The sequence below is a fragment of the Crocodylus porosus genome, unplaced genomic scaffold, assembly GCF_001723895.1.
Source record: "Crocodylus porosus isolate Cpor-Errol unplaced genomic scaffold, CroPor_comp1, whole genome shotgun sequence".
In the NCBI taxonomy this organism is placed as follows: Eukaryota; Metazoa; Chordata; order Crocodylia; family Crocodylidae; genus Crocodylus; species Crocodylus porosus.
In genome coordinates this window covers 10,013,917-10,027,094 of record NW_017728947.1, presented here as the reverse complement: position 1 = coordinate 10,027,094, position 13,178 = coordinate 10,013,917, and the positions used below count along the sequence as shown (strand labels likewise).

General features: G+C 39.6%; 1 protein-coding gene across 5 annotated transcripts in view; it reads right to left on the bottom strand.

The window, feature by feature from the left end:
• The window catches only part of LOC109321318 (pleckstrin homology domain-containing family A member 7-like), a 186,914-nt gene that overhangs the window by 11,794 nt on the left and 161,942 nt on the right, over positions 1-13,178 (bottom strand). For 4 of the 5 annotated variants that reach the window (XM_019551902.1, XM_019551906.1, XM_019551904.1 and 1 more), the window contains 7 exons: positions 8,926-9,034; positions 7,821-8,056; positions 5,840-6,028; positions 5,531-5,648; positions 5,055-5,134; positions 4,433-4,633; positions 1,171-1,323 (listed from right to left, as the gene is read on the bottom strand). In XM_019551902.1, coding sequence (XP_019407447.1) covers positions 1,171-1,323; positions 4,433-4,633; positions 5,055-5,134; positions 5,531-5,648; positions 5,840-6,028; positions 7,821-8,056; positions 8,926-9,034 — 1,086 coding nt within the window. The remainder of the gene's footprint in view (positions 1-1,170; positions 1,324-4,432; positions 4,634-5,054; positions 5,135-5,530; positions 5,649-5,839; positions 6,029-7,820; positions 8,057-8,925; positions 9,035-13,178) is intronic. The other variant, XM_019551903.1, reaches the window with a different exon arrangement.

Genomic DNA, 13,178 nt, shown 5'->3' with positions numbered 1-13,178 from the left:
TACCTGTTGATTCTGCCTTTGTCCTGTCTGCCACAGCACAGACTGTAGCCAGCATGTGGTTTGCTAGCTAATGCTGTGTGTCTGTGTAAGGCAGAGGGGACGGGGGATCCCTGCTTAGCAGGGAGTGGTGGGAGGAGGGAGCAGGGGGAAACAAGGCAGATGCCTACAGTTTCTTCTGGAGTTTCAGCCATGGAGCAAAGGGAAGGGGCCAGCCCTGCTGTGGAGCAGGGAGCTCCACCCAGCCCCAAGAGCATGCCAGGATGCTGGGGGAGTCTGATTTAACTTAAACTAGTAAGGGGTCTGGGACAGACATTGCATAAATTGGTTTGACCCAAATCAGTCAAGTCTGCTAGTACATTCAACCAGGTTCATGTCAAACCGGTTTCAGCCATTTTCAAACTGGTTTATGTGCACTGAACATCTCTTCTGTTACAGGTTTAAACCAGTGTCTGATCAATTATACCGATTTATGTGTAATGTCAGTCCCTAGCCCAAGTCTGTAAGCAGCCTGAATGTACAAACATGAAGTTTTATGTAGACAACACTAGATGCACTGGGTCAAATCAGGAAACACTCCATTTGGGAAGTAGCAATAGAAAAACTGTAGCTTCTCAACTCCTCATTAAAAGTGCTGCAGTTCATATAATTAAAGAAAGACTTTACTGCCTATTCACTTTACTAGACTGTCTTTGTCTTCTATAGAACCTTTTACTTTCATTTTTCTTGCCACGTGTTATTCCCCTTCTACACCACCAGATGGCCGTACAGCATTTCAAACAAAGGCTTTACTGAGTTAGAAAAGATGCAAGCAAAATCTTGGGTCAGTTATCACAGACGTATCTTTTTCAGAAAGCCTAAAGTAATATAAAGTCATTTTTTTCTTGGCCATCAACAGGAGATATTCATTCTCAACTGAGGTTTGCTAATTTATCTGAATCAAAAGGCACAGCCAGGTAGGGACCCTGAGTTAGCTTTTTTAAAATTGCATTCCCCATTTTCTATTTTAAATTAGTCTTTAGCAGATACCTTTAACTCCTATCTGAAATGTGTATAGCAACACCTAATTTGTTCACTTTTTCTCTTCTCCAATTTTAACGTTTTCCAAAATATATAACTGAACATTTAACATTTTTTCACACACTGTAAAAGGTCATAAACCACTAGTGTTACCTCTCTGCTGATATCTAAATCATAATCCTGAGGCTCCAGGTCCATCTCTGTCACTGGTGTGGGGTGGATTTTTAGCCAGTCATTTTCATCCTTTTCTTCTCCACGTACTGTCCTTTCAAGTAACTGCAAATCAAATTCTTGCTCTCGTTTCCACTGGTAACAGATACAAAACAATTAACAGTGTTCAACCAGAATGACAAATTGATGTTCTAGCAATCTTTATGGCTATGAGGTTGCTGAAAGTATCCAAGAAGTTAAACTTTTGAATCAGTAACAGAAAAAATACAATTGGCATGCAAAATACTCTTCCTTGGAAATTCCTTCTTAATCCTACATTTTGATTTCTAGTTGTGCTACAAGGTTTTAGTATTTTTTTCCTGCTCGATATTGTAACCAACTGGTACATCTATGTCCCTAAAATTCTGGAAGACTGTGCCAGAGGGACAATTATACATTACACTGACAATCACAACTGCATCTTTTATTAAGAACTGCTAAATTACTACTGCTGTTGACATTTCATAGACAGAGAACTTGACTGTATTTATAAACCTAACATTAAAATCCATTAAATATTTAAAGTATCTGCAAAGCCATCATAAGACTTCACTGAAGACAATCTACATTTCAGTTACTATATACATTCATTAACAACCTACCATCTCAAACTTTTCCCAAAATAATCAACTATCTTTATAAGACAAACTACCATAAATTCAGGGCAGCTTTGTAGCTTGGCTTTATCAGTTCAAATCTGAAATAATGACATAGTACCGCCTTTTCAGCTATGCACATCATAAAAATTCATACAAACTCACATGACTAAAAGACTATAGAGGTATTTACGTTTGCATCAAATGTATAACTAAGTGGTAGTGTCATATTTTGGTTGGGGGAGATCATCAATTTTACCTTCCACAGCTGAAAATGGAAAGGACCATTTTCCCCCCAGTGTTTCTAATCATGAATGAATAATTTCTCAAGTATTTGACAATGTAGCTAGGAGAACATGGCTTCACACACATGCTTTTTAAAAACATATATACCTATAATTATAGTACAAAGGAGTGGGCACATTGCAACCCTTGGCTGGCTTTGATGAAAACTTTCAGCCACACAGACTACATTATACATATTAAAAACTGATTTAAACCTATTCATGCACAAGCTCTCAATATTCACTCAGAAGATGCATAGTTTTATACAGATTCAAAATGTCATATAATTAAAAGGCAATTGAATCATATAAAATAGAGAGATCTCTTCTTGAAAATCCAAAGGGGGAAAAACACATTTTCTTACATAGTTAATGCTCAAAATACCTTCTTCTACTCAAATTCAAACCAGGCCTGATTGTCATAAGATACTTTAAAACACACACAATATTATATCCAAATTATTATTATGTTGATAAGAAAAACATCAAACTCCTATTACGAAACAATATTTTTATTGGCTTTGATGTTGAAACTTTTACATTAAAAAGGCATTTATATAAACAAATAAATCCATGTACTATATTCAAAATTTAGAATGTCAATCTACACTTGAGAGGCAACCAATTTAAAAAAATAGATTAAAATGAGAGTTACACATACCATGTATGTTGAAAGCATAAAGTTACATACTGTGCAGCACCTTAATTACATATTTAAAGGTTTACCATTTTGGCTGCTAAATAGTTGCAATGCTCTAAAATAATTAATTGTGCTATCAAACATACTTTTATGTTTTTTCAGCCCTCTAGACACAGGAGTCATTTCCTATGAAGCATATCTGGGGCTGGTGGAGATTGTATAATTTCTTTATAGCAAGAAACAAATCAAGATGGCACACAAATTTATAAATAAAACATACGTCAAAATTGTTAATATGGAGTGTCATAAAATGTTTATATTAGATGTGTATATGTATGTTAAAGTCTTATAACAATACAAGGTTTAGTTTTGCTAATTAAAACATGAAAATGGCAGTGATATCAAAGTTTTGCTCTATGCCAAGTATATACTATCTTTCAATAAATTTGACTGCAAAACAGAAGCTGGGACAGATTAAGATCAGAATCACAGGGTTGGAAGGGATCTCATACAAGCTGGCCCAATAGATATACGATTCCTAAACCATCCCAGACAAATGCCTATTCAGCCTCTGGTAATATCTCTAAGCAGAGCATTCTTATTTTTTTGGTACCGTAAACAGGAATAACTAGGTTGCAAGTTTGTGTTATTGAAGGAGTCTTGAATGAGAATGAAAGGTGAAGTAATACCAAGGGACCTGAGAATACTAACATTTGACACACAGCTACCAAATGCAATTAAGCCTGGTAAAAATTGAGTAGTCTAGTTAGAAATTTTAAATTAATTAGAAACTCTTTGAAATAAAAGTAAAGGCATTAGATAGGATGAGTGACAATTCTAAAAGCAAGAGATCTTGTGCAATGAATTAGGTAAATAAGGTGAGCATTTCAAAGCTCTAGTGAACAAAAGAAAAATAAATTTAAAAAGGAAGACTAGTACTACAGTGGCTGTGCAATTACAGTTCATTCTTGTTTTGACACCAAGCGAGCAATTGGGTACCTTCTTCACTTTGGATTACTTTGTTTAGTATCCCAAATATACCATTACATATTTAAATTCAAAACAGCATTTACTCCCAAATAAACAACCAAAAAAATCTCTTCTTCAACAAACCGACTCCAAGCCATACTTTTCAACACATCCAGCTTTAGAGAATAACTTATAGTAATTAAAACATATTGACTGTCACATAGTTAGCTATGACGTATTAATAGGTTTTAAAGCTGATTATCGGTTTATGTATTTTGTTAACTCCTCATTAAAAAAATAATGGTTTGATAAAACCTTAGGTATCCTCTAAACTACTTATAAAGATTCTTTTTAACACACTAATAAAAACATTCAAAATGGCCCATTCTGTTAAGGAGTAGTTTGAAAAACATACAAACTTCATTATACTAATTACAGTTCCAATCAAAATCAATTTCTGTTTTTGAAAATCCTTTCAATATATTCTATTCTCCTCTTGCCATACTAATTCACTAACCAACTTACCTGCAGAACCTGCTATATATGCTGCAACTATTTGTAATCAGAATCTGATTATGTTTGTCACACTCTTGAAACTGATAATACACTGCATTATATAATTAGGCTAGCATCATGCACACTCAAGTGAAAGTGCTTACTAGAAAAACTACAGATCATGTTTTTAGCTAAGTCCTTTTAAGACATGTCTAACATACTGAGCCTATGTCTGCAGAAATGGGTCGGATGAAAGACCGAGATGAAACAGACTGTCTTTCTCCTTGGCTAAGAGTTCTCTTGCGTTCACGAACTAATGCCTTTTGATGTCGTTTCATTCTTTCTAGTTGTTCCTCAGCACTCATCTTGCCTCTTTGGTGGTCTCCAGAGTATAAGCGTTCCAAGGCACTCTTTGGTCTTTCCTGTTAAAAGTAACACGGTATACAAAACACATGTTATAATTAATACTTTATATAAGAAGTATACTAGAAAAAATGTCTTTCCTCAACTTTCTTACTATAAATGAGCTGATTTTCTTTTATTGCTTCTACATATTTCACACATTTTCAACTTTACAATTTAATTCAGCAGTAAACACGCTGTACCTTTGTTTGTTACTCTATAACAAATACAACAAGTTATTGGGTCTCTGTGAATTCCTGGTTAATTTTATAATATGACAAATAAGAGAATTTAATCTGATAACAGGCAACAGCAGTATAAAAAAAGTATTCATCTCCCAAGTGTTACCAGAATCTCAGCTTCTGTTAAAAAAAAATACACCTATGCTTAGCATACTGTCCTGAGAGATCCAGACATTTTATTATCAAATGTTCTACATACCTTGGAGCTATCTCTTCGAAGTGTTGCATAAGATGATACAGTGGATGATTGGTGCAGTCTGGAAGTTGATCCAGATAATCCTTTATAAAGAAAAAACCCAATACTTTAAAGCAAAGCAGTTCTCAAGAGAAAAATAACAGGTAGGTGGCCTTAAAATCATTTTACATTTTTTATTACATAACTACTATAGCCCATGTAGTAATACAGTAATGGGTCACAAGGCCAAAGAATTTAAGAGGATTTCTTTGATGGCTGTTATGCTATGTTCCTCGTTTTCTAACACAACAATAAAAACACCAAGCACTAGTGGTATTGTCAAGATACTGAGAAAATGTATAGTATTTGAGATCACAGCACAGTCAACTTTTAAGATGACGACTCCAAAATCACCCCAAAGCCCTAACAATTAAAATCTCAAAGACTGTCATGTACCAAATGCCTTTTAACAACTGTCTTGTAAGTCTCCCCAGGCTTACCTCTGGTAGGCAATGTCTGGTATCCACTGTCAGAACCTATGAAACCAACTGCAGATTGGCTGAGATCACCACTAATTGTTGCCAATTCAGGTTCACTCATGTACGAACGAAGTTCTACCTATGTGGATAAATATTCAGTTTATCAAATGAGCCTATATAGATTTAAGACAAATTCAAATAGTTTCCTTGTAGGCTACATGTTAACACATTTTCTCTAACAATCTATCATTATTTCTGCTTGTTCTACAATTTACCACAATGAACAACTGAAGTCCATGAAACAAAGACTTGGAGTCCGTGAGTGCTCACCCTATAATCTCCATTCGTACACTGCCCTAGTTCTCGATCTCTCTTTCTTTCATCTGACTGACGTTTCAGGCCCCGTACCGATGTGTGTCTGATAACAGAGGCTTCCCTTGGAAGAGGTGGAACAGCTGGTGGGTGATCATCAGGGCTGTAGAGTTGAGGGAGAGGAGGTCTGGGTGGTGCTTCATCTTCCTAGTTAATAAAATTAAAAAAATTGAGATTCAGCAAATAGTATGCCATAGGTTTTAAGAGGACAAAAACCGCATGCTTCCTCCTACATTTAAGAGGTATTAACTACTAGTGAACTTCTGCCTTAATACAGAACAAAATATATACCTTCCTACCAAGCAATTAATGTATATAAATTGGTATGTTATCCACTGAACTACTTCTTCAAGTACTAGGGTTCAGTTCTTTTATGTACAACTTATAAATCTCTCTCTCGTCTATGTATCAAGGGGCTTTCCTAGACTGATTAGGAGTTGCCCCACCCACCTGTTTCTGGGCTAACTGCCAATCTCTCTTTCCTGCCTTGCCTTGCTGTTTAATAATTGGTGTCTTATTTAGGCAGGAGGCTGCCCTTGGCAGCCCTGTTCTCCTGGGCTTATGTATGCAGTTTCAACCACCCCTGTACTGCATCCCAAGCCTTGCAGATCACACACGCATGATGTTCCTTCACACCATGACTGGTGCTCCCGGATCTCACAAGGACTCTCACTCCCTCCCTGGAGCAGCAGGTCATTGTGCTCAACCTCTAGGTCCTTCTTTTGACCCACACTTGGCCTCCTTTTGGTGGAAGACTTACTGGGGTCAGGACTCACCCCTAACTCTCTGGCTCAGCCCCCATTCAGCCTCTGGCCCAACTACTATCTCAGGCGCCCAAAGACATATCTTGGTCTACTCCCCACTCCTCGGGTTCCTACTGTATCAACTCTAGGGCCTCTACACCATGCCCCACCCTGGGGTCTTCTCATCCTCCTCACACTCAACTACATCCTTACACTTGACTATTGATGGGACTGGCCCTTGCACTGCCCTTCAGGCCTACTCCCAGTTCAGCCCTATTCAACGTGACCCTGGGACTGTCCTGCAGGCTGACTCCTTGTTCGGCCCTACTCAGCCCCCTTCACACACAGTCCTTCAGCCCTACTCCCCTTCAGCTCTACTCTGTGTGGGGCCACACACCTCCACCCTCTTCCCTAGGGCCTCATTACACTGCCATCTCTCAGGGCCTTGGGGTCAACCACCCCCATAGGCTCAGGTGGCACTCTGCTTGCCATGCTTGGCCCACCACACTCACTCCCCAGGGTCTTGCATCCCCCTCATGGGTTCAGGTGGCTGCAGCCATGCCTGGCCCCACTACTGCTTCCCAAAGCCCACCTGAAGATGGAGGCTGGGGTTAAGGCACCCCTCCTCGCCTTTCACTGGGGACGTAACTGGCTTAGCATTTCTTGGGGGCTCCAATGCCACTAGGAGCCCCACCAGGCCACCCTTCCGCAGCAGGGTGCAGTTTTAGGTCATGGCCAGAACCAAGAGCCTCCTGCTCTTACTTTCTAGATGTTCCTACTGCAGCTCAGCCAGGTGATGTTTCTGCCTGGACTGGCAGCACCAACCTGCAGCCTCTTTATACCTGGTTCCCCAAATGGCTGCTGCCATTAGGCACCTGGTAGCTGCCTGACTTTCTCCTTAAAGTGGCAGGCACCCGAAGGTGCACTGCCACAGTCTCCACAGTAGATAACATTTATTTCATTTATTTTATTTAACAGTATATGTTTCAACTGGCTCTTTTAGAATTATATATGAAACTTGTTTTACAAAATGCAAAACCATGTTACTTACTGCTTTCTGTCTTTACCAGTATACATTTTGTATTATTGGCCAATTTTAAATTAATAAGAAAAATAACAACAAAATATTTTCAAGTATAGCAATTAGAAAGAGTAAAAACAGTTTAGTTAGAGTCACAGTAGTAACACTTAACAACCTTTGGTTTTAGCTTAACTGGTGATTGAAGAGGAGGTTCAAGTTTCTTCAGATTCTGTGGATGAGACTGTGTTCTAGGCTGAATATAAGGCTGTGGAAACAGCCTAACCTCCAGAGATGACTTAATGGGACTAGATGGAGGACTCTGCTGAGTAGAAAATTTGTTCTCCATAGTTGTGAGTGAAGTTGGTAATGAAGGCACTACAGGCTGAGAAAATGAAGGCACTGTTTTTCTTTCTGGGGGAGAAACAGGTAAATACAGTTGAAGTTGTATATATAGCTATATGTGTCCAAAATGTTAAGTTTTTCTATAGAAATAGTCAACAAAAGAATATGAGTAGGCTTTAAAAGTGTACTGTATTTTGAAGGTACAAAAATCTCTCATGTTATGACTATGCCTTAAAATGTTCATCCCTCTGGACATGGATAGGCCTCTGCAATTATATTTTAAATTTTTGAATAAATAATTAGCTCCATAATCTTAACTTCATGCCTTGTTTATATGTACTGGGTAAATATATATCTTTAAATATATACTCAAAACTATCTACATAAGGCATGAACCAAGTTGTTCTTTTCCAACTTCCTTTATCATTTTTCTATGAAATATAATGAGGCTAACTGGCATGCAGACTATGTATACTGTTTCATTTCTCTTTTGTTTACAACAGAAGGCAGCTTGATCTGACAGCCAATTGTCTGCCATAAATAAACTAGAATGACAGGAAGGCAGAGGAAGGGGCACAAATAAAAGGAAAAGGTTGATAAAATGAGGATTGAAAGAGCTACTAGGTAGGTGGTAGGTAAAACAGAAATACAGCAAGTAAATGTGGGAGTGCTCTAGACTTATATCTTTCCTGTGGATAACTGATCCTTGATGTTTTTGCATGGCTTAGCTACATCAGTAAGTATGAAGACACCCAAACCAAAACAAGTGAGACATGGAGAGTTGTGTTTGGCATCCATGGATTTCTGACCCACCAACAGCAGAAGCATTCTGAAACAGTATATATTCTTTGGCCTCCTATCCAATTCTGAAGACCCATGAAAGTTGAGATAAATTTGAATACAGCTTTACAGTTGAACTTTGACTAAGTTTCTCTTACCTGGGTTCTTGATAGATTCTACTATGATTTTGTAGTTTGTTTTATTTGCACTTAGACCAGCTGTAACGTCTTCAATTCTCCATAAATCTTTTTGCATTTGTGATTTCTCCTAATGTTAATTAAAACAAAAGTAAAGTAAAAATTAATTCTCTACCTATATTTATTCCATTTAATTTATTTTAAGCCAAATATTTTAGTGACATTCTGAAACTTTGGCTGCATATCTGTTACTGAAGTAGGAACTCGTATTGTTAGCATATTTAGTTAGCCAGTTCAAAACTAGAAGTCTTCCTCAGAACTATACTGGTGGAAACAGGGTAGTCTCCAGATAAGATGACAGCTGTGTAGTTGTATATATATGTTCAAGCAGATTCCAGAGTTTGCAGGCATGCCTAAGAGTCTAGACATGGGCTCTCTGTGGTAACAGAGAGAACATCTTGCTGCTGTTGGGAAAAAAAATCTTTCTTGCAAAACCTCTTGGGCAGATTTTCTGAATCATGCAAGATATTTAGGATAGCCGTTAGTCTCAAGACGACTAATGATGTACCAAAGGGTGAAGGAACCGATCAATATTTGACATCACTCTAGAAGATAAATCTCTTTGTGTCATTGACAGTTTTTACTACTTGGATTCTATGATCAGCAAGAATCTTGATCAGACTTAACTGACTAACAGAATTGGAAAAGTACCTAAGAGTTTCGGGCTATTACAGAAACATGTATGGAATAACAACAAGCTATCAGCTAAAGTGAAGATGTGAATTCATGAGATGTGTATGCTGTCATCCCTACTTAGTGGTTCAGAAACATGGACTACATATGCTAGGCATATGAAGAGACTGAACAACTTCCACATGAGATGTCTGTGTAAGATCCTGAAAATAAAGTGGGAAGACAAAATACCAAACACAGAGGTACTGGAGTATGCAGGACTGACACACTTAGAAACCACTATCAAGAGGAGGAAGTTGTGATGAATTGACCACATCAGGAGAGGGAGAAAGACTATAGTGAGATTCAAGATAGCTCTAGAAAGTGGGGTCATCCTCTATGGCGGTACCACAATGTGTGTAAAAATGATACAAAGTCATTCAAAATCAGTGTAGAAAGCTGAGAGAGGTATGCAGAATCCTGTCCAATCTGCAGGAAACATATGTCACTGGGTACATCTCAACATGAAGTGGCTTTGATGGAAGCAAAGCAAGGAAGAAGAAAGTAGTATGCTGTAAATTTGGACTTCAACTCAGACAACATATGGATCTGTGAAACTTGTAACTGTGTTACTCTCAAATTGGACTTGTCAGCCACAAATGGAGTCATCAGGCATCTGACTAGACCTCTTACATGTACACCATGATCCAGGGGCTTGAAGGTTGGTTACTAAAATGTATATCTTGAAAGAATGGAGTGCCAAGAAACTACCATTTAAATGACAGAGAATGTCATTTGCTTTTAAGCAAACTCACTGGATAGATGGGATATTTCTTGAAATATTGTCAAGATACAAATTAGAAATTTACAAATATTCCACTTTATTTTCTTGAGAAGAATTACACTGCAGGATACCAAGTACTGGATTTAGAGTGAACAAGCCTTAGAGTAACCTGTAAAAAAAAAACAAAAAACCCCTCTCTCTGAACCAACTCAGAAAATACACCTTCTGTCAATGTTGAAATAGTGAACAGAATAAAGAAGACCTCTTCAGTGCTATTTCTTCCCATTGCTTAAATCTGGAAGCAGAGCACTTTGAACCCCAAATGGATGAGGTGTAGAAAGACAAACAGTTGGAAATATACATGAAATATGAAAAGCCAGAGACTGCTGCTTACAAAAAAAATATGTAAATGTACTTTATGAGAGAGTAAGAAAAGTTAGCTCAAAGAAATAAATTATTTCCTCTATCTTCTCTAGTACAAATAAATAACACTGAGTGATTCACAAAACTTCAAGAACACACTTATTAAGTGAGAAGTCAGCGCTGCCAAAAAGGCAGTTACTACCAATCTGCACAGACCCTCCCATCTTAGACAGAACGTAAGCAAGCACATAAGCTGGATACAAACAATTGATGGAACTGAAAGGGAGGTGCTGGGGCTGGTGTGGGAGACTTAACAAAGGTAAGCTCCTCACTCCTCATCCCAGTGAGGATTGCAGTGGCTCCTCCCCAAGGTGAGGCAAGGCAGAGCTGGGGGTAGGGGCTGGCACAGGCTCTGCTGGCTCAGGGGAACTGCTCCACTCCCCAGCCCTGACACCATTTGCCTCTTCGCTCCCTGAGGTGATGCAGGGTTGTGGAGCAGTTCCCAGAGCCAGCGGACCCCGCACCAGCCCCCAGCCCCAGCCCTGCCTCACCTCACCTCGGGGAGGAGCTGCTGCCTGCCCTGCATGAGGAGTGAGGAGCTTGCCTTTGGTAGGTGTCCCATGCTGGCCCCAGTGCCTCCGCTGCACTCCGCACCCAGCCCCCCTCTGGGAAGCCACAGCCCAGCTCCTCTCAGGGCAGGTGTGCGGTGTTAAAAAGTTACTGCACGGCAAGATTTTTAATTGTGTGCAGTTGTGCACGCGCGCAGCTTAGAGGGAACCTTGCTCCCAGGAACACCTTAGCCTTTCAGGCCAAGACTTCTTGTATGTTGCAGAACTCTGTGGGTGTGGATAGACATAAAACTTGAACAGTTTCAAGAATGTCATTGTGTGGGAACCTGCTCATAACTGTCCCTGGACAGAAATGCCCACATATACCCAGCTGGGGTTTCAAGTAAAACCTTCCTCTTTCAGGGACTGGATTGCTGCCAAAATGCCCCCGGGGGTGGTACAGTAACAGACCATCAAGCCTTCCAAGGGTGGAATCAGCAGGGCAGGGCTGGTTGCAAGAATGCAGCACAGAGCATGAGGAACAATTTACTATTGATGGGTCAATTCACTTCACATTGAGCGTGGAATTGACAACCATTCTTTTCTATTAAATGCCCATTGTGAAATGGCTCTGTTTCCCCTCACCACTTCACCCCCAAAATTGACAAGTGTTTACTGTTTTATTGTGACAAGCACAACCACCCACTCACCACACAACTGGGGCTACAAAGCACCCCTCCCCCTGCCAAACCACCTCCCCACCCTGACCTGATACAGAGGCTTTCTGCTTCCCCATGGCTGTGATTTTTGGAAGCAATAGATCTTTGGGCAGTACAGTCCTGGTTGCATCCCAGAGCAGCCCAGGGGGAGAAGCAGTGCAGTGTGGGATGCCTTGAGGCAAGACCAAACCCTAGGCACAGAATACTCTGTTTGCACATGACATTGAACCTGTTCAAGAAGGATCAGGTCAAAATAGTACTTGATTTTTCCAGCATGCTTTTGAAAGGTTCCAAGAAGTTTAAACCAGGAAGTGGCCTGCACATCTAGATTCTTGGGGCTCCTGAAGATGTGCAGGGAGCCAGCTCCAACACGCTGGAAATCCAGTGCATTGGAGCAGACCGGATTAATCAAGTCTGCTGGACCACAGAGATTACCACGTGCCAGTAGACTTCAGCGTCACATGTATCAGCATCCTTGTGCTAAAAAATGGGGTGGGGTGCTTTGAACTAAGGCTCATTTGATGAGCTTTACTTCAAGGTGCCCCACCACCATTTTTCAGCATGGGGGACACTGATATACATGATGATCAGGCACTTTTAATTAGCACGCCTCACTAATTAAAGCGTCACCTCCAGGAGCACAGGTAAAAATGCCCTTGGGGTTTTAAAATGTATTTATAACATTCCATGTGTTATGTCTGTTAGATCAATGCTGTCTGTTAGTACCCTGTTAGGTCAATGGTTTCCTCCAATGTACCACTGGCTTCTCCTTACAGAAGATGACTGCCATCACAATAGAGCCATTGGCTATTCAAGCAATTTTGTGCACAACTATTTATCTGTCCCCCTTTTCCACTAGCTGGTGATAGGATTATGATATGGTAGGAAAAGACAGAAAAGTGTGAAACATGACTAACCACAAAGCACAAATCTTTACTATGTTCAAGGGTACAGACATATGTATACATACCATGATAAAATTTACATAATTTTATATACCAAAGTAAATTAAATCAGAATGCTATCTGGCAGTCGGTTCACTCAAAAGTCAGATATTAGAGTACCTTAGTAATAGGTAATGGGGGAAACAGGTGTTTGCATCTAGTCAATGGCTCCCCCAGCATGAACAGAAATAGATGAAACAAAGTGTGGTACAGGCAGAAGTGACAATTTTCACCTGATCTGGCC